The 24,467-nt window shown below is 44.3% G+C and overlaps 1 protein-coding gene across 2 annotated transcripts in view; it reads right to left on the bottom strand.

Annotated features, from left to right (window-relative positions):
* The window catches only part of rsu1 (Ras suppressor protein 1), a 246,657-nt gene that overhangs the window by 200,121 nt on the left and 22,069 nt on the right, over nucleotides 1–24,467 (bottom strand). Inside the window, exons 1-2 of one of the 2 annotated variants that reach the window (XM_041183110.1) lie at nucleotides 9,986–10,106; nucleotides 9,589–9,700 (exon numbers count right to left, since the gene is read on the bottom strand). In XM_041183110.1, the coding sequence (XP_041039044.1) occupies nucleotides 9,589–9,697 (109 nt within the window). In that variant the 5' untranslated portion in view covers nucleotides 9,698–9,700; nucleotides 9,986–10,106. Of the gene's footprint in view, nucleotides 1–9,588; nucleotides 9,701–9,985; nucleotides 10,107–24,467 lie in introns of those variants that run through there. The other variant, XM_041183109.1, reaches the window with a different exon arrangement.

Below are 24,467 nucleotides of genomic sequence, written 5' to 3'. Positions count from 1 at the left end.
AAGAGCCAAAACTTAAAACAAAAACAGAATTACCTGGAAAAACTCAGCAGGTCTGGCAGCATCGGCGGAGAAGAAAAGAGTTGACATTTCGAGTCCTCATGACCCTTCGACAGAACTTGCGTGAACCTTACTTGACCTTACCCTCACCAGTCCGCCGTTACAGATGCATCTATCCAGTGCTGGCAGAAGTCACTAACACACACAGTCTTTGTGGAAACAAAGTCCGATCTTATCACTAAGGCTACTCTCCATCATGTTGCATGGCACCACCAGGCTAAATAGGTTTTTATTTATTTATTTATTCATGGAACATCAGCATTCCTGGCAAGGCTAATATTTATAGCCCATTCCCAATTGCCCTTGAGGAAATGGTGGAAATCTGCCTTCATGAACCACACCCTGTGTAATATGGGTACATCCACTGTGCTATTAGATAAGGAATTTCAGGATTTAAACCCAGCAACAATGAAGGAATGGTGATATATTTCCAAGACAGAATGGTGCATACCTTGGAGAGGAATTTACATGTGGTGGTGTTCTCAAGGCTGCTGGCCTTGTTCTTCTAGGTGGTAAGAGGTCACAGGTTTGAAAGGCTCTACTGAAGAAACCTTGGCAAGTTGCTGCAGTGCAATTTGTAGATGGTACACACTGCAGCCATGATGCACCGGTAACAGAGGGAATGAATATTTAAAGATGGTGGATGGGGTGCCAATCAAGCAAGCTGCTTTGACTGGGATGTTGTTAAGCTTCTTAGGTGTTTTGTTGGAGCTGCACTCATTCAGGGAAGTGGAGAGTATTCCATCACACTCCTGTTCTGTCCCTTGTGGATAGTAGATAGGCTTGAAGAAGGAGTCAGAAGGTTAGTTACCTGCCCCAGAATCCCATATCTTAACTACTTTTAAATGCAGGTCAGGCAGCAACTATGGAGAAAAAGAGAGTTGTTTCAGGTCAATGACCCTTTAGCAGAACTGAGGAAATATAGGTAGGTTTTGAGCAAGTGAAAGGGAGGCAAAAAACAAAAGGGAATGTCTGTGATAGGACGAAGGGCAGGAGAGATTTAACTCTGGAGGAGGATCAGTGACCCGAAACATTAACTGTTTCCCTCCACAGATGTTGCTTGACCTGAGTATTTTCAGCAATTTCTGTTTTTATTTCAGATTTCCAGCATCTGCAGTATTTTGCTTTCGTATTAGCATTTAAAAATTTTAGATTGCCAACAAACCCCAAAATTTTTGGATCACTGGATCCACTCATTATTTCTCTTCTATGTATTATACCAGGTACTCAAACTTCAGAACTATATGCGAAATCAAAGTATATTGCATCAAAAAGTTGAAACAGCAATTTTGTATGCCTATCAAGTCTTCCTCATCTCTAAATCTCCCTGAACATATCTAGCTCCTCATAAACTTTGTCTCATAATAAAGTTAACTTGTACACCTTTTGCCTGTCTCACACTCATTGGAGTCCAGAAAAAGTTTTGAAAAACTAGACCTTCATTGGCTGGAGATCATATTTGTTTTAAAAAATAAATAGTTGTCACTCAGCCAAAATTAATTTAATGCGCAAATGACTGAGCTAGTTACATCATATATGGTCAGGCCAGTCTTGGACTCTATATCATAAAGAGCCGGTCGACCAAGTACACTCAGTGACAGCTCTCGGAATCCGACAGCATCTGGATAAGTAGTTCATCACCTTTACTTAAATTGGTTAAATGTGTTCTCACTATAAATGGGATCCATTTGTGTGTATAATTTAGCTGGCAGAGAGAAAAAAAATACCTTTGCCTTTCTAAAAAAAAAATCACTTGAACTTAGCACATGGTGGAGCTGTACATCGCAGCCATACATTTTTTGAAATCTGCAATGAATGGGAACTTACAAGGATGCCCACAAGAAACAGCAGTTGCTAGGACTGGGAAGACAGGTAGTACCTCAATAGCTTGCACAGTAAGCATCATACAAAAGTAACTGAAATCAATTCTGCTACATATATAACCTAAAACTTAAAATAAAATGTAACACATACAAGAGCACAAGAGATAGCAGCAGGAGTAGACCATATGGCCTGTCGAGTCAGCTCTGCCATTCAGTATGATTATGCTGATCTTGGGCTTCAATGCTATTTTCCCACTCACTCCCCAAACACCTTGATTTCTCAAGAGATCAAAAAGCTGTCTGTCTCGGCCTTAAATATATTGAATAACAGCGCATCCACAACCCTCTGGGGTTGAGAATCCCAACAATTCACAACCCACTGAGAGAAAAAATCTCTCCCCATCTCAGTCCTAAGTGATTGGCCCTTATCCTGAGACTATGGCCCCATTCTCTAGATTCCCCAGCCACTTGAAACAACCTCTCAGTATCTACAATAAAGACCCTTCAGAATGTTGTGTTTCAATGAAATTACCTTGCATTCTTATAAACTACAGGGAATATAGGCCCAATTTACTCAGTCTCTTGTAATAGGACAACCTTCTCATCCCAGGGACTAATCTAGAGAAACTTCGCTTTACGGCCTCCAATGCAAGTATATCCTTTCTTAAATGTGGAGACCACATATGCACACAGTATTCCAGGTGTGGTCTCACCAAAGCCCTGTACAATTGTCTTGTTCTCCAATTGCTTGAAATAAAGGTCAACATGCCTTTTGCCTTCCTAATTGTTTGCTATACATGCATACTAATTTACTGCATTCCTTGTACAAGTGCACCCAAGTCTCTTTGAACACCAACACTTAGAAGTTTCACGCCTTTCAAATAATATTCTGGTTTTCTATTCTTATCAAAGTGAATAAACTCATTCTTCCCCACATTATATTCTCGGCCATCTTGCTGCCCACTCGCATAACCTGTCTATATCTCTGCAGCCTCCTTGAGAACTTCTCACAACTTACATTGCCACTGGGCTTTTTAATCATCAGTAAATTTGGATGCATTACTCGCTCTGAGTTATTAATATGGATTGTAAATAGCTAAGGCCCCAGCACTGATCCATACAGCACTCTGCTAGTAACAGCCTGCCAACTTGAAAATGACTCATTTGTGACTATTCTTTGTTTCCAATCTGTTAACCAGTCCTCCATCTATGCCAATATTAGCCCCAACTCCATGAGCCCTTAACCTTTTCTGTGGCACCCTAATGAATGCCTTTTGGAAATCCAGATATTCTGCATCTACCCCTTTGTCAAAAAAAACTCTTAAATCTGTCAAACATGATTCCCTCTTTGTGAAACCATGTTGGCTTAGAAAATCATACCAGGATCAGACACAGTGCATTGTTTAGACTTCCTTCATCATAGATTCCAGCACTTCCCCAACAGCTGATGTCAGGCTAACTGGGCTGTAGTTCTATTTTCTCTTGAATGGCAGTGTTACACTTGCTAACTTCCAATCTGTTGAGACCTCTTCAGAATCTAGGGAATTTTGGAAAATCATAGCCAGAGCATCCACTATCTCTACTGTGTACAGTTTCTCCAAAACCATTTCTCTGCTAATATTAATTAGCTTAATTTATTCACTCTTTTAGCACCTAGGTTATCCTTTATTTCTGGTATACAACTTGTGTCTTCTACTGTGAAGGGAGCCACAAAATATTTGTTAAACGTCTCTGCCATTTTCTCATTCCCTATAATAACTTCTCCCGTCTCTGCTTCTAAGGGACCAATGTTTATTTTAGCTACTCTCCTCTTTTGTATATACTTGTAAAAGTTCTTACAATCTGTTTTTATATTCCTGGCTAGTTTGCTCTCGTATTCTATTTTTTCCTCTTTTCATCAACTTTCTGATGGCTTCTAAAACACTCCCAATCCTCAGACTTGCTACTATTCTCTCCACCTTATAAGCCTCATGCTTTAATCTATTACCATCCTTAACTTCCTGAGTAAGCCAGGGATGTATCTATCTTGCTAAGTATTTGTTTTTCAATAGACTGTATTTTTGCTGTTCCAGTACAGTTACAACACTGGCATCTACCCAGCTATGTGGAAAATTGCCCAGGTATGTCCTGGACACAAAAAGCAGGACAAATCCAAACCGGCCAGTTACCACCCCATCAGTCTACTCTCCACCGTCATTAAAAAAAGTGATGGAAGGGGAACAGTGCTATTAAGAAGCACTTGCTTAGCAATAACCTGCTCAATGGCACCCAGTTTGGGTTCCACAAGTGTCACTAAGCTCTCGACCTCATTAAAACCTTGGTCCAAATATAAACAAAAAAAGAGCTGAACTCAAGAGATCAGGTGAGAGTGACTGTCCTTGACATCAAGGAGCCCTAGCAAAACTGGAGTCAATGGGAATCAGGGGGAAAGTCTCCATTGGTTGGAGCCATACCTAGCACAAAGGAGGATGGTTGAGGTTGCTGGAGATTAAACATCTCAGTTCCAGGACATCACTGCAGGAGTTCCTCAGGGTAGTGTCCTCAGCCCAACCATCTTCAGCTGCTTCATCAATGACCTTCCGTCCATCACAAGGTCAGAAGTGGGGATGTTCGCTGATGATTACACGATGTTCAGCACCATTCGTGACTCCTCAGGTAGTAAAGCAGTCCATGTCCAAATGCAGCAAGACCTGGACCATATCCAGGCTTGGGCTGACAAGTAACATTCACACCACATACGTGCCAGGCAAAGACCATCTCCAACAAGAGAGAATCTAACCACCACCCATGACATTCAATTGCATCACCATCACTGAAACCCCTACTATCAACATCCTGGGGGATGCCATTGACCAGAAACTGAACTGGACTAGCCATATAAATTCTGTGGCTACAAGAGCAGGTCAGAAGCTAGGAATCCTGCAACATGTAACTCACCTCCTGCCTCTCCAAAGCCTGTCCACAAGGCACAAGTCAGGAGTGTGATGGAATACTCCCCATTTGCCTAGATGAGTGCAGTACTGCAACACTTGAGAAGCTTGACACCAGCCAGGACAAAGCAGCCCACTTGATCGGCTCCACATTCACAAACATTCATTCCCTCCACTGCTGATGCACAGTAACAGCAGTGTTCACCATATACAAGATGCACTGCAGGAACTCACCAAGGCTCCTTAGACAGTACCTTCCAAACCTACGACCACTACCATCTAGAAGGACAAGGGTAGCAGATAGATGGGAACACCACCACCTGGAAGTTGTCCTCCAAGTCACTCACCATCTGACTTAGAAATACATCGGTTACTTCACTGTCACTGGGTTAAAATCCTGGAACATTCTTCTTACACCACAATGACTGCAGCGGTTCAAGAAGGCAGTTCACCACCACCTTCTCAAGAGCAACCAGGAATGGGCAATAAATGCTGGTCCAGCCAGGGAAGCCCACATCCCGTGAATGCATTTTTTAAAAAAATTAAATTATGCAATACTAGATCTAAAATAGCTTTATCCCTGGTTTGTTCCACAATGTATTGCTCCAGGAAATTTACAGGAAAAAATTTCTACAAACTCATCTTCTAGATCACCCTTGTTAATTTGATTGGTCCACTCTACGTGAAGATTAAAGTCCCCAACTTTACACCCTCAAAAATGTTTTGCTTAATGCTCTGTCCAACAGTACAACTACTGTTCGGGGGCCTGTAAACTATGCCCACCAGCATTTTCTGACTCTCCAGCCATACTATTTCTACTTCATCATCTTCTGAGGCCAGGTCCTTCCTCACCAATATCATTATGTCATCCTTTACTTTCAGGGCTTTCCCTGCTCTTTTGCCATTCAGTCCATCTATTTATCTCTACTTATGCCACTAGCACATCTATCTTATTGTGAATGCTTTGTGTATTTAGATGAATAGCCTTCAATTTCAATTTTTACTACCATTCTCTGCGTGGACCTTACTGATGCACAATTACTGTTAAATTCTCTGTCCCTTCTCGTCCCAATCTTTTGGTCTTTACCCATATGTGCTGTTGCCTCAACTTTTCTCTTTGGAATTTTAAATCTTCCTCTCTGAATCAACCAAATCCTCCCCCAGCTCCATTAGTTCCAGGCCCTATCCACCGCCCTGGTTGTGCAATTTGCCAGGACATTGGTCCCAGTCCAGTTTAAATGGAGCCAATCCAACAGAACACCTCTCTTTCCAGAATACTGGTGCCAGTGTCCCATGAATCAAAACTCCTCCTTCCCACACCACTCTGAGCCACACGTTAAATTTTCTAATCTGCCATTTGCCTGTGCCATTTGTTAGGAAATAGAGATAGTTTAATTAAGTTATTTTGGCATTTGGGTGCATTAGGATTAAGGTATATCTTTAAGTTCAATTTATATATCTTTTTCTATTTGTGGGTTAAAAGGTGAAACCTGAGATCTAGTTTCATTTGAGTGGGGACAGCAGGTCTAATGCTCTGTTTGTGTATCTGCATTTCTAATGAGGTTTATGACCCTTGAAGTGGAGGTCTGTGTTATTAAGTGGTGGGTGTGTGTGTGTGTGCGCGTGCGCAAGAGGGTAGTGATTTCAAGAAGTTAAAACAAGGTTAAAAAAAATACAGTGCTGTTGCCTAGCCACAGGAGGCCCCACAGAGACAGAAGGGTAGTTTCAGTTCAATTGAAAACAGTTGCAGCATAGGACGCACAGATAGCCAGTCCCAAACCAAAGTTCAGTTGAAGTCAGGATTCCAGAGAGACTGAACAGCAGAAACACAGACAGCAAGTCCCAAACTAAAGTTGAAGACAGCTGCCAGGGGAAGCTGTACAGGAGAGGAAACTGCAGAAGCACGTTCCAGAAACTAAAGAAGGAAGGCCCCAAATCTGGGACAATGGAATAGACAAGGTCCCAAGAGGACAGCCTAGTCAAAGAACAAGGAGAAGAATCTGGAAAAGATCCTGTTCTGTGGAAGTGAAAGCAAGGAAGGGAGGAAGACATGCGTGGAAGAAAGCTTGAATGCACATGGCGATCAGGGGAGAGGAACATCGGAAGGAGAGTTCAAAACCATGGAGGTGGGCCCTTGCTTTTTGTCAGATGCCTTCCGCATCAGTTTGGAAGAACATTCCAAAACGAGTTCTTGGGGATTGGAGATTGGAAACCCCCGTGTGAAAGATGGAGTTCAGTGAGACTGGTTGGCTCATGGTGTGACCAGCGTCTTGGGGGAGTTGAGGGTAGATCCATAGCATCTCGTTGGGGTGGCATCTGTCATTTGATTTCAGAGGGTGGTGTGTCTGCCACAAGTTGCCTACTGGTTTACATAGACTGTTAAATTCTCATGTCCACAGTAACTTAAGATAACACAAGTTACAAAAGTTATCCTTACAAATCTGTATATATCTGTGAAGACATAGTTGTGGGTGAAAGAATATTGTAATATAGTCAGTCTTTTTCTGTTTAAGAAAATGTTTTGTTCTTTTGTTAAAAGTTCATCAGCTGACTCCTGTGTCTCTGTTTGGTAGCTATTCTCCACTATCTAAACAAAATATAAAAGTTAGGATCTATCAAGCCATGTTCCATCCTGAGATCTGGCTTGTCCACTGGTAACATCAGCTGGGATCCTAACACATTTGGCACATGGCTCAGGTGAAAGTACAAAGATGATATCTTTGATGTTCTGCATTTTAATTTGGACCCAAACTCTTCAAATTCTCAGCAAAACATCATTCCTAGTTCTACCTATGTCATTGGATCCTACATGGACCATGACAATTGGCTCCTCCTCCAAGTTCAACTCCAGTCACAAGGAGATGCCCTTAATTCTGGCACCAGGCAGGCAATATAACCTCCAGTCATGGCCACAGGGAACAGTGTCTATCTCCCTGACTATACTGTCCCCCATCACTAACACGTTGCTCTTTGTTCCACTCGCTTGAATAGCATCCTGCAACATGCCCTTGCCAACATCCTAGAGTCCTTCTCCTTACCCATAGAAGTAGCAAGCACCTCATACCTTGGTCAAAGTCAAGGGATAAGGCTCTCCATCATTACATGCTGGCTCCCTAAAGCTGCCCGACTCGCTGTCGCAGCCTCCTGTCCCTGACCTTTGACCACTCTAAAGTTCTTCCTAGCCTAAGGGGTGTGACTGCCTCCTGGAGCAAAAAAGTGTCCAGGTTCCCTTTCTGATGCACTACAATGCAACTCAGACTCCAGCTCAGCAACTCTGAGCCAAAGTTGCTCAAGCCACAAACACACACCGCAATATGGCTGTTCTGGACTGCAATGCATTCCACAGATTCCCACATGTTGTAGTCAGGGCACACTACCATCCCTACCATGTCTGCCTAACCTTATTTATTTTATTAGTTACTAATTTACACAGCTTAAGTAATAGCAAGTCTCTAAGCTTAAAGGGAAAAGGAGAATGCTCACCAGCTATAGAGGCTGAAAGAAGACTATAAAAAACAGCCACCACTTTCCCCCTCTGCACCGAATTCCCAGCTGTACCAAATTTCTAACTTAGCACTCATTCCTCATCGCTCTCAGTTCTTGTCATCTCACTCACAATCTATGTTAATGACTTAGATGAACAGACAGGGAGTATTGTATCTACACTTGTAGATGATACAAAACTAGGTGGAAGGGTAAGCTGTGGGGTGGACACAAAAAGGCTGCAAAGAGATATGGACAGGTTAAGTGAGTGGGTAGCAAGATAGATAATAATGTAGGGAAGTGTGAAGTTATTCACTTTGGTTGAAAGAATAGAAGAGCTGAATATTTTTTAAAAGATGAGAAACTCATAAGAGTTGATGTTCAAAGAGACTAGGATGTGCTCAAACAAGGAACGCAAAATTAACATACAGGTACAGCAAGCAATTAGGAAGGCAGATGGAATGTTGGCCTTTATTGCAAGGGGATTGGAGTGCAGGAATAAAGAAGTCTTGCTAGAGTTGTACAGGGTTTTGGTGAGACCACATCTAGAGTACTGTGTGCAGTTTAAGAAAAGATATACTGGCATTGGAGGCGGTACAGTGAAGGTTCATTAAATTGGTCCCTAGGATGAGGGGGTTGTCCTATGATATAAGGCTAAGCAAATTGGGCTTATCTCTGGAGTTTAGAAGATTGAGGCAATCTCATTGAACGTACAAGATTCTGAAAGGGCTTGATAGGGTGGAAGCTGAAAGATTGTTTCTACTAGTCAGGGAATCTAAAATGCAGGGACAGTCTCAGGATAAGGGGCCAATCATTTAGGACCGAGATGAGGGGAAATTACTTCACTCAAACTTTTAAATTCTCTGCCCCAGAGGGTTGTGGATGCTTCATCATTGAATACATTTAAGGCTGGGATAGACAGATTTTTGGTATCGCAGGGAATCAAGGAAACAGACAGGGAAGTGGAGCTGACATCCAAAATCAGTCATGATAGTGCTGAATGGCAGAGCAGGCTTGACAGGCCATATGGTCTACCCCTGCTCCTATTTTTTTGTGTTCTTGTGTTCACTCTGTGCTCCCACTCTGACACTGAAAAACTCTCCATAGTCAAGTGACACAAAGTGCTCTAGGTTAGAATCAGGTATTGAATAAGTTTGCGAGGGCTTGTTGATTGAGGTGTTATTACATCCAGCATAGTTGTAACTCTAAACTTCTGTCAACAAGATATCAAACCCCAGTTACCATTTATGAAATAATTAGTGAAAAAGAGAGTGACGAAAAAGTACTGCACTTACAGAGTCCAGGGATATCCAGCATACTGGAGATTCCCCTGTCACACAGATCCAATTCTGCCTGATTCTTTTCCTTGCATTCTTCTACTATTTTCTTTAGCGATTTCGACATTTTCTACAATGAAATAAGATAAACAGCTCCATTACACGATAAATACTACGGTTCGTCTGCTGCATTGACATAAGGCAAACCATGAATTCAAGTACTCAAAAGTTTTAAATATTTAACTGTAAACAACTTGGGATGCTTGTAACAACCAGGGCCTCAGGCGATGTATTTCTTTGAACCCCACACAGTTGGAAACATCCCGTTTAGTTCCAACCCTGGCTCGGCTGTCTATTAGAAACCGCGCTGAATGTTTCCTTAAATACAAAATGCAAAACTGCAACTATTCTTTACCTATAACTCCAGGAGAATCCTCCCAACACCAAAACCCAGCTCACACCCAACCGGAAACACTCAGTCAGACCAGAAGAATTCCTACATTTGCTAATGCTCTGGCTTTAAAAGGACATTTCCTCCACAGCAAGAGGACCAACCAATCGCTGCAGGCCGAGCTGTCAATCACCGGGACCGACCAATCATGGAGCCCAGGCCAGCCAATCAAAAGCTGGTAGGACAGGCCGAGCTGTCAATCATAATTGCCATCCAATTATGGCAGCTCCTCTTAGCCAGTCAGAGGGAGCAGCAGCTCCACACTGCAGCAAGCGAGTTCAGCGATATTACATGTAGCAAGCAGCGTGTTTAATGTTAAATTAGGAGGTAGTTCGTGAGTTTGGGTTGGGGGCTGATCTGAGTATCGTTTACGAATGCTTGCGTTGGAAATAATTATTTTTGGTAGTGACTTCGTGGCTGAGGACTTTGTCTGGTCCATCTCAGAGGCTATTTTTTTCAATGAAAGTAACTCATGCATATATACCTTCCCATGCAACCGCAGAAAGTGCAACACCTGCCCCTTTACTTCCCCTCTTCTCATCGTCCAAGAGCCCAAACACTCCTTTCAAGTGAAGTAACATTTCACTTGTACTTCCCTCAATTTAGTCTGCTGCACTCACTGCTCCAAATGCGGTTTCCTCCACATTGGAGAGACCAAACACAGACTGGGAGACCGCTTTGCAGAACACCTTCAGTCTGTCCGCAAGCATGACCCAGACCTCCCTGTCGCTTGCCATTCAACACTCCACCCTGCTCTCATGCCCACATGTTCGTCCTTCACCTGCAGCATTGTTCCAGTGAAGCTCAATGCAAACTGGAGGAACAGCACCTCATCTTTCAACTAGGCACTTTACAGCCTTCCAGACTGAATATTAAATTCAACAATTTTAGATCATGAACTCTCTCCTCCATCCCCACCCCCTTTCCAATCCTCCTTTTTTCCAAATATTTATATAGATTTTTCTTTTCTCACCTATTTCCATTATTTTAAAATGTATTTCCATTCATTGTTATAGCTCTGCCTTTTAGCCTATTTCGATCCCTTCCCCCCAACCCACCCTCACTAGGGCTATCTGTACCTTTATTATCACCTTCCTTAGATAACATCACCAGCTTCAACACCTCTTTGTCCTTTTGTCTATGACATCTTTTGGTTATCTCCACCTATCACTGGCCCTCTATCCAGCTCTAACTGATCCACCCCCCTTTAAACCAGCTTATATTTCACCTCTTTTCTATTTTTCCTTAGTTCTGTTGAAGAATCATACAGACTCGAAACATTAACTGTGTTCCTCTCTGCAGATGCTGTCAGACCTGCTGAGTTTTTCCAGGTATTTTTGTTTTAGTCATGCATAAATGTGCAAGCTGAAAACAATTTCAAAAACACCACCTCTCATTACACTCAATTTATAATCTGAAACAGATTGCTTGCAAAGTATGTCAGATCTGTGCAAACCTCCTTATTAAACGTTTGCTCATTGTAAATTGTGATGGAAAGTGGCAATTTGGTTGAAAGTTAAAATGCAAATTAATTTAACAGCAGCTCTTTTGAAGGTGCCACGGTGCCCTGGGAAATTTTTCGCGTGAGGTTTGGAAAATAAATTTGAGGGATGAGGGATTTGAACTCAGTTTGATTGTTCTGGTTTAGACAAGTTAAAGAAACATGATGTTTTAGCATAAGTTTATACAGTAACATATGGAGAATCAAGGATCACAGAATTTTAACGGTGCAGAATGTGGTCATTCGGCCCATCATGTCAGCACCAGCTATCCAAATGAGCATTATGATCTAGTGCCATTGCCCTGCCTTTTCCCTTACCCCTGACATTATTTCTATTCAAATAATCATCTAATGCCCCCTTGAATGCCTCAATTGAACCCGCCTCCATCACACTTCCAGGCAGTGCATTCCAGACACAAACCACTTGTTTTATGAAGAAGTTTTTTTTCTCAAAATGATATAGCAGAAAGGTATTTGGTCTATCTTGTCAGCATTGTGTCATTCCCCTGCCCTTTCCCCTTAGCCTCGCAATGTTTCCTTTCAAATGTTTATTGAATTTTCTTTTGAAAGTTATTATTAGATCTGCTTCTACCTTTCAGTGCTTTTCAGATCATAACAAATCCTTAAAAAAAAAACTCATCTCACCTCTGGCTCTTTTCTCAATTAGCTTAAGTCTAAATCTGGCTACTGACTCTTTTGTTCCTGGAAACTCCTTATTTATAGTTATTAAAACTTGTGATTTTGAATGTCTTTATTCAATGTCCCCTTAATCCAGAGGTTGCCAATCTGTGGGTTGTGACCCCCCCCCCCCCTCCCCTCCACCCCCCCACCCAAGGGGTCACAGAGACCATATTTGGGATCGCAAGCTCCCTGTCCGCTGAGGAAGCAATGCCAACTGGAAAGGAGACAACCCAGTCTGGAGGATCTGTCAGGACAGCCCTCCACCTACTGGATTGATGCCACCAAACAACAAGAGGAGGACGGTGAGCCCAAAGTGCCCTTTAATATCACAAACCAGAGCAAGCTCGAGTAGGCTTAGGATGCTTGTGTGGCTGACTTGGTGCAGATAAAGGCCGGCAAGTATAACTCAGTCACAGCCTGAGTGCAGGAGAACAAAAAACAAAGAAAAGTACAGCACAGGAATAGGCCCTTTGGCCCTCCAAGCCTGCACTGGTCATATTGCCTGTCAAACTAAAACATTTTGTACTTCCGGGGTCCGTATCCCTCTATTCCCATCCTATTCATGTATTTGTCAAGCTGCCTCTTAAACAGCAATATCGTACCTGCTTCCACCACCTCCTCTGGCAGCGAATTCCAGACACTTTCTGCATAAAAAGCTTGCCCCGCACATCTCCTCTAAAATTTTCTCCTCTCACCTTAAATCTATGTCCCCTAGTAATTGACTCTTCCACCCTGGGAAAAAGCTTCTGAGTATCTACTCTGTCCACGCCACTCATAATTTTGTAAACTTCTATCAAGTCGCCCCTCAATCTCCGTCGCTCTAGTAAGAACAATCCAAGTTTCTCCAACCTCTCCTCATAGCTAATGACCTCCAGACCAGGCAGCATCCTGGTAAACCTCCTCTGCACCCTTTCCAATGCCTCCACATCCTTCTGGTAATGTGGCAACGAGAATCGCACGCAACATTCCAAGTGTGGCCTAACCAAGGTTCTATACAGCTGCAGCATGACTTCCCAGCTTTTATACTTAATACCCATGCCGATGAAGGCAAGCATGCCATATGCATTCCTGAATATCTTATCCAACTGCGTTGCCACTTTCAGTGACCTGTGAACCTGTACACCCAGATCCCTCTGCCCATCGATGCACTTAAGGGTTCTGTCATTTACTGTATAATTCCTACCTGTATTAGACCTTCCAAAATGCATTACCTCACATTTGTCCGGATTAAACTCCATCTGCCATTTCTCCGCCCAAGTCTCCAACCGATCTATATCCCGTTGTATCCTTTGACAATCCTCTTCACTATCTGCAACTCCTCCAACCTTAGTGTCATCTGCAAACTTACTAATTAGCCCAGTTACATTTTCCTCCAAATTGTTTACGTATACTCCAAGCAGCAAAGGTCCCAGCACTGATCCCTGTGGAACACCACTAGACACAGCTCTCCATTCAGAAAAGCACCCTTCCACTGCTACCGTCTGTCTTCTATGACCAAGCCAATTCTGTATCCATCTTGCCAGCTCACCTTTGATCCCTTGCGACTTTATCTTCTGTTCTAGTCTGCCATGAGGGACCTTGTCAAAGGCCTTACTGAAATCCATGTAGATAACATCCACTGCCCTTCCATCTTCGATCATCTTTGTCACTTCCTCGAAAAACTCGATCAAGTTAGTGAGACATGACCTCCCCTTCACAAAACCATGCTGCCTCTCACTAACACCAGGAGGTCATGCAGCTGAGCTGGGAAGGTGGGTGGTGGCTTCAAACTTTACTGCTCCTGTCTGCCTGTTGTACAGGTTCCTTATCCCAGGGTACTGACTGTTTCACAGGCACTGACAACTAGACCAAAGGGGCAAAAGGGAGAGGGCTAGGGAGTTGGGGAAGGGGGTTTGGGAAGAGAAACTGCTGAGTGAGTGCATGGGGGGAGGGTTTTGGAAGAGAAGCTAGTGCGTGCAAGTGTGTAGGTGAGAGGGGAGTTAGTGAGAAGGACAGGTCTGTATGTGTGTGTGTGTGTGTGAGATGGGGGAAGGAGCTGTTAACAATGCATGTGTGGGGATGGAGGGGACAGAGGCTTCACTGAGTCTTCTGTCACCAGGGAATATGGAGAACTTGGCTGAAACCTACATAAATACAAAAAATAATAATATTTTTACAACGTAATTTAAAAACTCAGATTATAGAATCATAGAATGGTTATAGCATTATGGAGGCCAATTGGCCAATCATGTCTGTACTGGCCTTCTGAAGGTGCAATTCGTCTCTTGCCACTCTGCTGCCTTTATCATGTAGCCCTGCAACATTTACCTTTGCAGATAATTATCCAACTCCCTTTTGAAGGCCTCAATTGACCCTGCTCTGCCACAGACTCAGGCAGTACATTCCAGATCGTAACCACTTGCTGTGTAAAAAAGTTTTTCCTCATGTTGTCATTGCTTGTTTTAGTAGAAGAGTTAACTTGAGACTGAGTACAGTACCACCCACTGGTAATGTAAGAAGGTACCTGATCTAGAGCTTAGATTAGCAGTGCAGAACTAGGTGGCAACATGAAGGACATGCCTTGGAGACCTTTCCATACCTGTACCCTTGAGTGTAAATATGTACACAATTCAATAATTTTAATAAAGATTTCTTGGTAACTTCTACAAGACAGCTTAATGGAGTATAAGCAGTACAACCAGGGATAGCGACAACCCAACAAAACATGGTGGCAGCTGGAGATCATCCTCTCTAAAAAGGCTGAAGAAGTCAAGAAAAGGACACCAGCAACAAATTTCTGCTCCGAAGAAACCTCACTCAAGAAGCTAAGAAAACTCAACCTGAAAAGCTCCAGAGACAGATGATCCTGGCAGCAGAGGAAAAAGTCAGAAGTTAAGCTCGAGCTGAAATCTCCACCAGGTCCCTGTGGAAGCAGCTTCAACAATGCAGAGCTAGTAGACAGCAGCCTGCAGGCAGGGATACAACCTTTGTAAAGTTCCAGGGAAGCCAGTTCTGTGAACTATTTATTTTAAAAATCAATCAGGCAGAAAACTCAGTTGCACATTCTTTGTTAGTACATCCTCCGAATAAGCACCCAATCCATGTGGCCCCCAAGTCTGGAGCACAAGAAAAAAAAATAATTGAACATGCAGAAACCCCTGTACAACAAAAGCCTGAGTGCCTCTCAAAATTTTCGGCACCCCAGCCAACGAGACTTCTGACCTTTTCAGCTGGACCCAACCCACAGCAGGCCCTTGCCATTCAACTGACCCACAGTCACAACCTGACCCTCGGCCATTTTGCACCTTCTTCCACTTCCCAGCCTGTTGCTGCCATTTTAAAAGTTGCGCCAAATGTTCGAAGTGTGCAAAAATCTCCTCCTCTGCAATATTGGCAGCGCCATTTTGAAATCCTCCGAAATCTTAAAGGGAAACCCATACTTTATCAATTCGGCATTGCCACCGCCAATGTGCCTTACTTATGGCCCGGACCAACCGAAGGAATCCTTTTCTCCAATAACTTCAATTGTGAGGTTGGTAGCATTTCCACTTCAGCAGGCTATGCCAGTCGTGCCCCCACCCCAAACCCCCACCTCCCCCTGCACCCCGCAGACAATCCGAGAGCTATCCACAAAGCCTAGGCCACTGACCCAGAATACACACAGCCCTTCTTCCTGGGTGACATCAGATGCTGTGGCTCCTCCTTCTGGAACGTGGACATCTCAGTAAACGGCCATCTAATCAACTTCAAGTTAAATTCCGGTGCCAGAGTGACCGTCTTATCGGAAGAAGAACCTATGCTTCAAGAACCGCGGACACCCCACTGTATGATGCACGGGGAGCCTAAATCCCGCTCATGGGAATGATTCAAGAGCAATTAAGGTACGTGACAAAGAAATCACAGAAGTTATGTACATCATGTAAAATCAGTTCTCTTTGCTCCTCAGCACAGATGCCTGCATAGCTCTCAACCTGCTTCAACTGGTAGAAGATGTGGAGACAACCACAGTCCCCTCACAGCCAGAAACACGTCTTTCTGAAAGCCGGACTACAAAGCAGCAACCCAATGTTGACTTTGTATATAACCTCTCTTCCCTGAGCTGGTCTGTTCCTCTCCTTTTTGGCCGCTGAACCAAACCAATGGCCAGACCAATAGCGCAGGGAGTTGAAAACACAAAGTCCATTAGAACCAGGGAGCAGCCCAATGCAAACACTACTCAACAAGGGTGAGCCACCTCTACACTCTTCTCCCATCCACAGGGAGGCTCCACCTCATCCCAGAAGGCTTCCAGATGCTGGAAAAGTCAGGAGAAGAAGAAGAAATGCAACCGTCAGCCGGACAAATACCGTTCCCCTCCTCCCAGAAAGAAACAGCCACCACTCACAGTACAAAACCACTGCCGCAGAAACCTGATTGTCCAGGCACAGTGCAACACTCACCAATGGAAAAAGTGCATGAAGCCATGCCTGTACCAAGGCTCCAACCACGATCCATCACCAAGATCAACAGCCCCTAGATCCCACCACTTTCCTGACCAGACAACAAATGAGGTGTGGCAGGGGTACAGGGCCTCCAGATCATGATCTGAATGACTTGAAGGGGGGAGATGGAGTAGTATAAACTCTGTTAATGTGTATGTTAATGTTGTAATATTAATCACAAAGTAGTTTATAGTTAAGTATACAAGCCTTATGACACACAAGACTTGAATCAAACTATAAGTAACTATTGTCCATCTATATCCAGGGGATTAAGACTTTTAGAGGGGGGAGGAGGTGTAGTAGAAGGATCAGATACATTAGGGTTAACCTGGGGCTGAGTGCAGTACAACCCATTGGTGATGTAAGAAGGCACATGACCTAGAACTTAGGTGAGCAATGTAGAACTAGGTAGCAACATGTAAGGACCTTCCATGGAGTCCTCTCCATACCCTCTATTGTAAATAGGTAAAATTAATAAAGATATCTTGGTAACTGGTAGAAGACTGCTTAATAGTGTCTAAGCAGTAGATACCATGGGTAGCAACAACCCAGCAAAACACTTCTTTTGCCAATTATCTTAAAGTGGTGCCCTCTGGTTCTTGATCCTTCCACCAAGGGGAAGAGTCTCCCTATCTGGACCACTTATGACTATAAATACCCTAATCAAATCTCCTCTCAACTTTCTCTTCTCCAAGGAGTACAGTCCCAACTTCTCCAATCTTTCTATGTAACTGAAGTTCCTCGTTCCCTGGAACCATTCTCATTTAATTTTTCTGTACCCTCTTCCATCTTTCCTAAAGTGCGGTGCCCAGATGAGGCCAACCCAATGTTTAAGCAGGTTTAAAATAATTTCCTTTCTTTTGTATTCTATGTCCTTATTGATAAAGCCCAGGATGCTATAAGCTTTATTAAGCATTCTCTTTAACTGGCTGGCCACCTTTAATGATTTATGCATGCATTCACCTAGGTCCTGCTACCCCTGCACTCCATTTAGAATTTATTTCATGTAGTCTCTCTGTGTTCTTCCTACCAAAATAAATAACTTCACACCTCTCTAAACTAAATTTCATCTGGCACTTGTCCGTCCATTCCACCAACCTGTATTTTTGAAGTTTGCGTATCCTCCTCACAGTTCACAATACTTTCAAGTTTAGTATCAGCTGCAAATTTTGAAATTGTGCCCTGCATACCAAGGTCTAGGTCATTAATATTTATCAGGAAGAGCAGGGGTCCTAACACTGACCCCTGGAGAACTCCACTATAAACCTTCCTCCTGTCTGAAAAACAACCATTCACCATTACTCCTTGATTCCTGTCACTCAGTGAATTTCGGAATCATGTTGCTATTGTCCCTTTTATTTCATGAGCTCAAACTTTGCTCACAGCTCTGTTGTGCAGCACCTTATCAAATACCTTTTGGAAGTCCATATACACCACATCAACAGCATCATCCTCATCAACAATCTTTATAAAAACACAACAAGATTCCCCCTTAAAATCTCCTTGTTGGCTTCCCTTAATGAATGTGCATTTACCCAAGTAACTATTAATTTTGTCCTGAATTACAGGGCAGAATTCTCCCAAAATGAAACTAAGTACGGTGATGGGAGGTTTCAGCAGCGCCCAGCCCATCGTCCGTAATGTTGGCAACTCGCACCCGATTCTGTGCTTGGAGCCTCATTAATTATGCAGAGGCAGGTTTCACTCTGAATCACCTAGCCAGTCAGGAGCTGATTCATCCGCCCCACCGTCAGCTGGCAGTTTCAAAGGTCTAGGCACCATATTTAAATGCCAGTCCAACACACAACCTCAATCACTCCAACCCACTAGAGAGGTCTGTAACCCATAAGAGAAATGCCGAAAGCCTTAGGACTAAGGCTGCACCCTGCTTCACCCACCAGGCCCTCCAGGCCTTAGTCAGAGGGGTGCAGGAACAATAGCACATGCTTTACCCCACAGATGGCTGCAGGAAGCACAGCAGCCTCACCTCTCAGGCGTGGGACACGTAGCAGAGCAGGTCAGCGTGGCTGACAACTGCACCTGAAGTGCCACCTCGTGCAGAAGAGGCTGAATGATCTAATTCGCTCCGCCAGGGTAATTCATCCTTCAACACCTTCAATATCAAACTCTCACCATGGGCATCATACACTCAATTGGCCACTCTCTTTTGGGGGTTTCACGCAACCATTAGCAGGGGATACATTTCAACACTCATTGTCTCACCAAGACATTCACATCACCACCATCCCATCTATCACGTTGCTCACACTCTATTCTCTGGCTCTTCTGGGGATGGCTCACCACACATAGGGGACAAGCATCTCACCCAATCTCTGCTCCATCCCTTCTCATCATATTCCTTTCTTCTTCATACAGGCCAAGCTGGTGCACGACAGGCGCAAGAGATCACAGACATGGGGAGGGACGTCCGACATCCTCACCCTCAGTGAATTTGATGAGGCTGCAGCTGAGCTGGATGGGGATGACAGGGATCGCTCCTGTGGGAAAGGGGAGATTAGCCTCCTCAACCAACCTAGTACGGATCACATTTCCATCGCCTAACCAAATCCTGACATTCACAGTGAGTCACGTGCAGTCTTATTTAGCTTATGCTCATGAGCTGAAACTCTCTTTTCTATTTTCTAGGCACAAGCACATTGAGGCCCCCAAGCCAGTCCAGCACCACCAGTCTGAGCCCCCAGACCTCATCCAAGAACTGGGTCCAGAAGAACTATCACCGCACTCATATGTACCCTCCACCAGCTCAGAGAAACACACATCAGTGGAGCACAGATGTAGGTTAGGCTCGGACTCACTCTCTGGGGAACACCTCACTGACACCTCCCCACAGCAGTCGGAGGCAGGGACAGCTGGAGACCAGCCACCCGCTCAGTCCAAGTTAGATGATGAGCCTCTGGAAGCAGCCACGAACTCAATGCCGGAGATGTAATGACAAGCAGCAGAAAACCAGACAGAGATTCAACAGTCACTCAGCAGACTAGAGCGAACGATGGAGGAGTCCATCGGGTTCTGTCTGATGTCATGGCTCTGACATGCGAGCGCCTCGAGGTCACCATGGGAAGGCTGGCGCACACCATGGAGACCTTACTCCCGCAAGTCTTGCCGGTTTTGCACTCAGCCCTGCACTCCATGGCCACACGCCTTGCTGGGCACTATCAGTATGTAGGTGACATGGAGACGAGGCACCTTGACCTCCCTCCAGGTGCACCATCTCCTGCAAGAGACAGGGTGGGGCCCTCAGGCACCCACAGGGAAGATGAGCATCAGCTGGACACCCCGGGGGCCTCCTCTCAGGACAATCCAAGGGTGTGCCGCCGCTCACAGCCCTCTCTGCCTGTGACCCCATCCACTCCTGCTTCTCAAGCCACCAAAGGCACTTCTGCCCCTGAGCAGGTGACCCTTATCAGGCCGGGGACCTCCAGGCCTTGGGCCACCAGAGGACATCAGCCAAGGTCATCACAGACACCAGGACACAGCAGTCAGCAGGCTGCCTCCACCTCTGCTGCGAATGTCAGGGCTGCACCCAGTGTAGTGGTAGAGTGAGGAAAGTTAAGAAAAATTGTTGTCCCTTTTGGGTCCTGGGTGTGCTAGATTTGTAAAGAAATTGCACTTTTGTTAATACATTTGATGGTAATGTAAATGTTCCTGTCAACTGAAGGCACTGTGATTTTTTACTTTGGGAGTCCCTTTATTTCAAGGTTTAGCCTTCCTCCCACTCAGTGATAGTGTCCCAATGTAAGATTCCTGCGATGTCAACTTCAGTTGAACTAGTATGTGCATCCCTTATGTGACACCAGGGATATGTGTTCAAATCTTTATTGGAAGTCTGTTATGTAAATGTTTCTAATACTTCTTCCTTAAAGAGTACCATTGAGTGAGGGCAGCTTATCAGCATTGATAATCTAGCGGCATGTGTGTCTCCTCAGTGGTAGTGGCAGAAGAAAAGATATACTCAGGAGGAGGAGATCCCGAGGCATGTCCACATTTTAGTTGTAGCAGTGTTGACATCATCAGATTACGGCAAAGGCTTCAAGTCTTCTCTCGCATCGATCTTGTTCCTAAGTGGGCTCTCAGTTCGCAGAGTGAGCTCACTCACAGGACCACACAGACCAAAGTAAAGATTGTGGCCTGGCAAATCATGAGGCAAGTGTGAATGCAGGACTCATTCTCACTGCAAATGGGTGGACATCCCCTGAGTTGAAAGAAGATGGCATTGAGGGCTAGGAGAGATATGGCCATGTTCCCTCACTTAACTTTACTCTTCCTGGAACCTGTCAGTGATTAACGTATCACAAGCACATCTCCCATGACTTCCTTCCTCCATAGCCTAATAGTGTTCATACTGACTCTCAACAGCCTCCTGAGGTTCCTGGGCCTCCAGATCTTCATCCTCCAATGAGCTTACATTCTCCTCCAGTTCATCCTCTGGCAGGGGTTTACCTCTTTGCATTGCCAGATTGTGAAGGGCGCAACACACTGTGATGATGTGGGAAACCCTGTCAGAAGTGTATTGGAGTGAGCCAACTGAGTGGTCCAAGCATCTCAAATGCATCTTCAGAAGCCCTATGGTCTGCTCTATAAGGGACCTTGTGTGAGCAGCGTCGTACCTCTCCTCGGAACAACTCTGAGGGCAATGCAGGGATGTCAGCCAGTGTTTCAGTGGGTGACTCTTATCCCAAAGCAGCCATCCCTGCAGACGTAATGTCCCCTCAAAAATCTTAGGCACCTGGGAGTGACTCAGGATGTAGGAGTCAAGGCAACTCCCAGGATACCACGCACAAACATTAAGTAGGTGCTTCTGGTGGTCACACACAAGTTACACGTTGATGGAATGATAGCCCCTCCGGTTTATAAACATTAGGGGCTGCTGCCATGGAGCCTGTATAACCACATGGGTGCAGTCTATTGCATCCTGCACTCTTGGGAAGCCTGAGATGGTGGTGAAGCTAGCAAGTCTTACAGCCTGGCTATCTTCATCCAGAGCAAACCTGACATAATATTGGGCCTTCCTGTGAAGGGCATCTGTGACCTTTATGCATCGATGTGTTTGCGGACTTAGAGATGCCGCACAGGTCACCTGTTGATCCTTGGAAAGAACCAGAGGCCAAGAAATTGAGTGCAGCAGTCAGCTTCAAAGCCACTGGCAGGAGAAACCCTCCAACTCCATGCGGCATCAGGTCTTCACAAAGAATGTGGCATATGTGATGCACCAGAACTCAAGACAAGTGCAGATGTGCATGGCATTGCCTCTCACTCATTTGTAAATAGGAGACTCTTCTATGCTAAACCTAGGTCTGGCCAGTCAGCCCGATTGTCTGGGTCTCTCTTCCTGACCCTCCTGTTCATGCTGTGGCTCCGCTTGACCATGTCCCTCCTGCTGGAGCTGTGCGCGGAGTCGCCTCTCCCTCCTTAGTTTCCTCCATTGCATTAGGACCCTGACAAAGGCAGCATTGAGCCATGAATCCATTTATGCCTTTGCCTTCTCTTTGAAAGGGAATATTGAGACATTGATCATTCAAGGGGCAAGAAAGTAAAGCTCAGAAGATGACACGTTTGGAAACTGTAAGTGTTCATATTGTTTCCTGCCCTACTTTCAAGGTGGCTGACGCTGCCTCGTCCTTGACACACTAGCTCACACATTGAGGTGACCAAGATGGCATCACATGTGACATCTTAAGTCCTGCGTGGGATGCTAAAGTTTAAATGAGATGAATGACTGAACCTATCTCTGTGCTCCAATCTCTGTTGTGGCTTATTAATGACCAATCAGTTGCTCATGATCAATGAGTGGATGCCCTTTGGCCCATTAGGAGTGTCACATCTGATAAGCACGTGACAGGCCTTCATTGATGGAATCCCCTATATGGTACAGCTGTGTCTCCCTCACTATTGTCTGCATTCCCAAATATGGCAGGTATGTTCCACTGACCTCGAAGTTACCAGCGAACTTAGGTCTGATTTGTGCACGCCACCCTTTTTCAAACGGGTTTGAGGCTGACGTAATTTCCCGCTGGTGTGATGGAAGATTGGAAGGCATGGCAAGATTCCGATGAGCAGCTATTTTAATGAGCATTCATGACATGCTAATGAATGCAAATAGGATTTGGGCCATTGGTCAGCAAGGTAACTGAAAAAACGCTGTCAGGAGAATTGCGACCTTTTTTGATGGCGGGCTTCCGATTTTTTGCCTCCTGCTGGATTCTCTGCTCCCACCCACCATGCAACCCATTGCAGATGGAATGGGAGAATTCTGCCCATTGTTTCTAAAAGCCTCCCCACCGCCAATGTTAAACTGACTGACCGGTAGTTGCTGGGCTTATCTTTGCCCACTTTTTTGAACTTGTATAATTCTCCACTCTTCTAACACCACTCCTGAGTCTAAGAAAGATTGGAAAATTATGGTCAGTACCTCCACGATTTCCGCTGTCACTTCCCTCAGCATCTTTGGATGCATCTCATCCGGTCTTTGTGTCTTATCAAATTTAAGTACAGATAGCCTATCCTGATCAATTTCAAACACTTCAAGTGTCTGAATTACCTCCTCTTTTACCATGACCTGATCAGCATATTCTTCTTTGGTAAAGGCATGTGCAAAGTATTCATTTAATACCTCAGCCGTGCCCCCTGTCTCCAAGTGTAATTCTCCTTTTTGCTTCCTAATCAGCCCCACTCCTCCTCTTACCACCATTTTACTATTTATATGCCTATAGAAGACTTTTTGATTTTTTTCTTTATTCTTTCATGGCATGAGTACGTCACTGGCAAGGCTAGCATTTGTGGCCCATCGCTATTTGCTCTTGAACTGAGTGGCTTTTGCTGCAGAGGGCAGTTAAGTGTCAACCACATCGTTATGGATCTGGGATCACATGTAAACCAGACTGGGTAATGATGGCAGATTTCCCTCCCTATAGGACATTGAAAAAGATGGGTTTTACAACAATCAAAGATAGTTGAGACTAACTTTATATTCCAGATATATTAACTGAATTTTAAAATCCCACAGGCCTCCATGATGTGGTTTGAACCCATGTCCCCTGAGCATTAACTTGGGCACCTGGATTACTAGTCCAGTGACACTGGCACTATATTACCATCTCCCTTTTACGTTAGCTGCCAGTCTCTTCTTGTAACCTCTCTTTACTTCTCTTATTTGCTTTCTCAATTCCCCTCTGAACATTATATATTTGGCCTGGTTATTAAATGTATTATCCACCTGACATTTGTCATAAACATAATTTTCCTGCTTCATCTTAATCTCTCTTTCATCACTCAGGGAGCTGTGGATTTGTCTGAACTACTTTTCCACTTCATGGGATTATACGTTGACTACACTTGAACCATCTTCTTTAAAGGCAGCCCATTGTTCACTTAGAGCTTTACCTCCTAATCTTTGATTCCAATTTATCTGGGCCAGATCCATTCTTACCCCATTAAAGTTGATTTTCCCCCAGTTAATTATTCTTATTCTAGTATAGCTGAAGAAAGAGACATGCTGTCAAAGCTTTTCATCTTGAACTCATCAAGACAGATGCAAGATCACCAAAATTTAAAGTGAGCAACAATTTATACCGCACAAGAAAAGGGTGCTGATTGGTTGGAAAACCAACCACAATTGGTCAAGGCATTGCCATGGAAAATGCACCAAGGAACTATTCTCCCCCACTCTTCTTTAATTGAAAAAAGGCACAATACCTGGACATGTTTGTGGGTATTTTTTACACTGGATTGTTCCTTGTCCTTTTCCATAGCCAGCCTAAAACTTATGATATGACAATCACTGTCC

The sequence above is a fragment of the Carcharodon carcharias genome, chromosome 3 (assembly GCF_017639515.1).
Source record: "Carcharodon carcharias isolate sCarCar2 chromosome 3, sCarCar2.pri, whole genome shotgun sequence".
Lineage (NCBI taxonomy): Eukaryota > Metazoa > Chordata > Chondrichthyes > Lamniformes > Lamnidae > Carcharodon > Carcharodon carcharias.
This window is presented reverse-complemented; position numbering and strand designations above follow the sequence as displayed.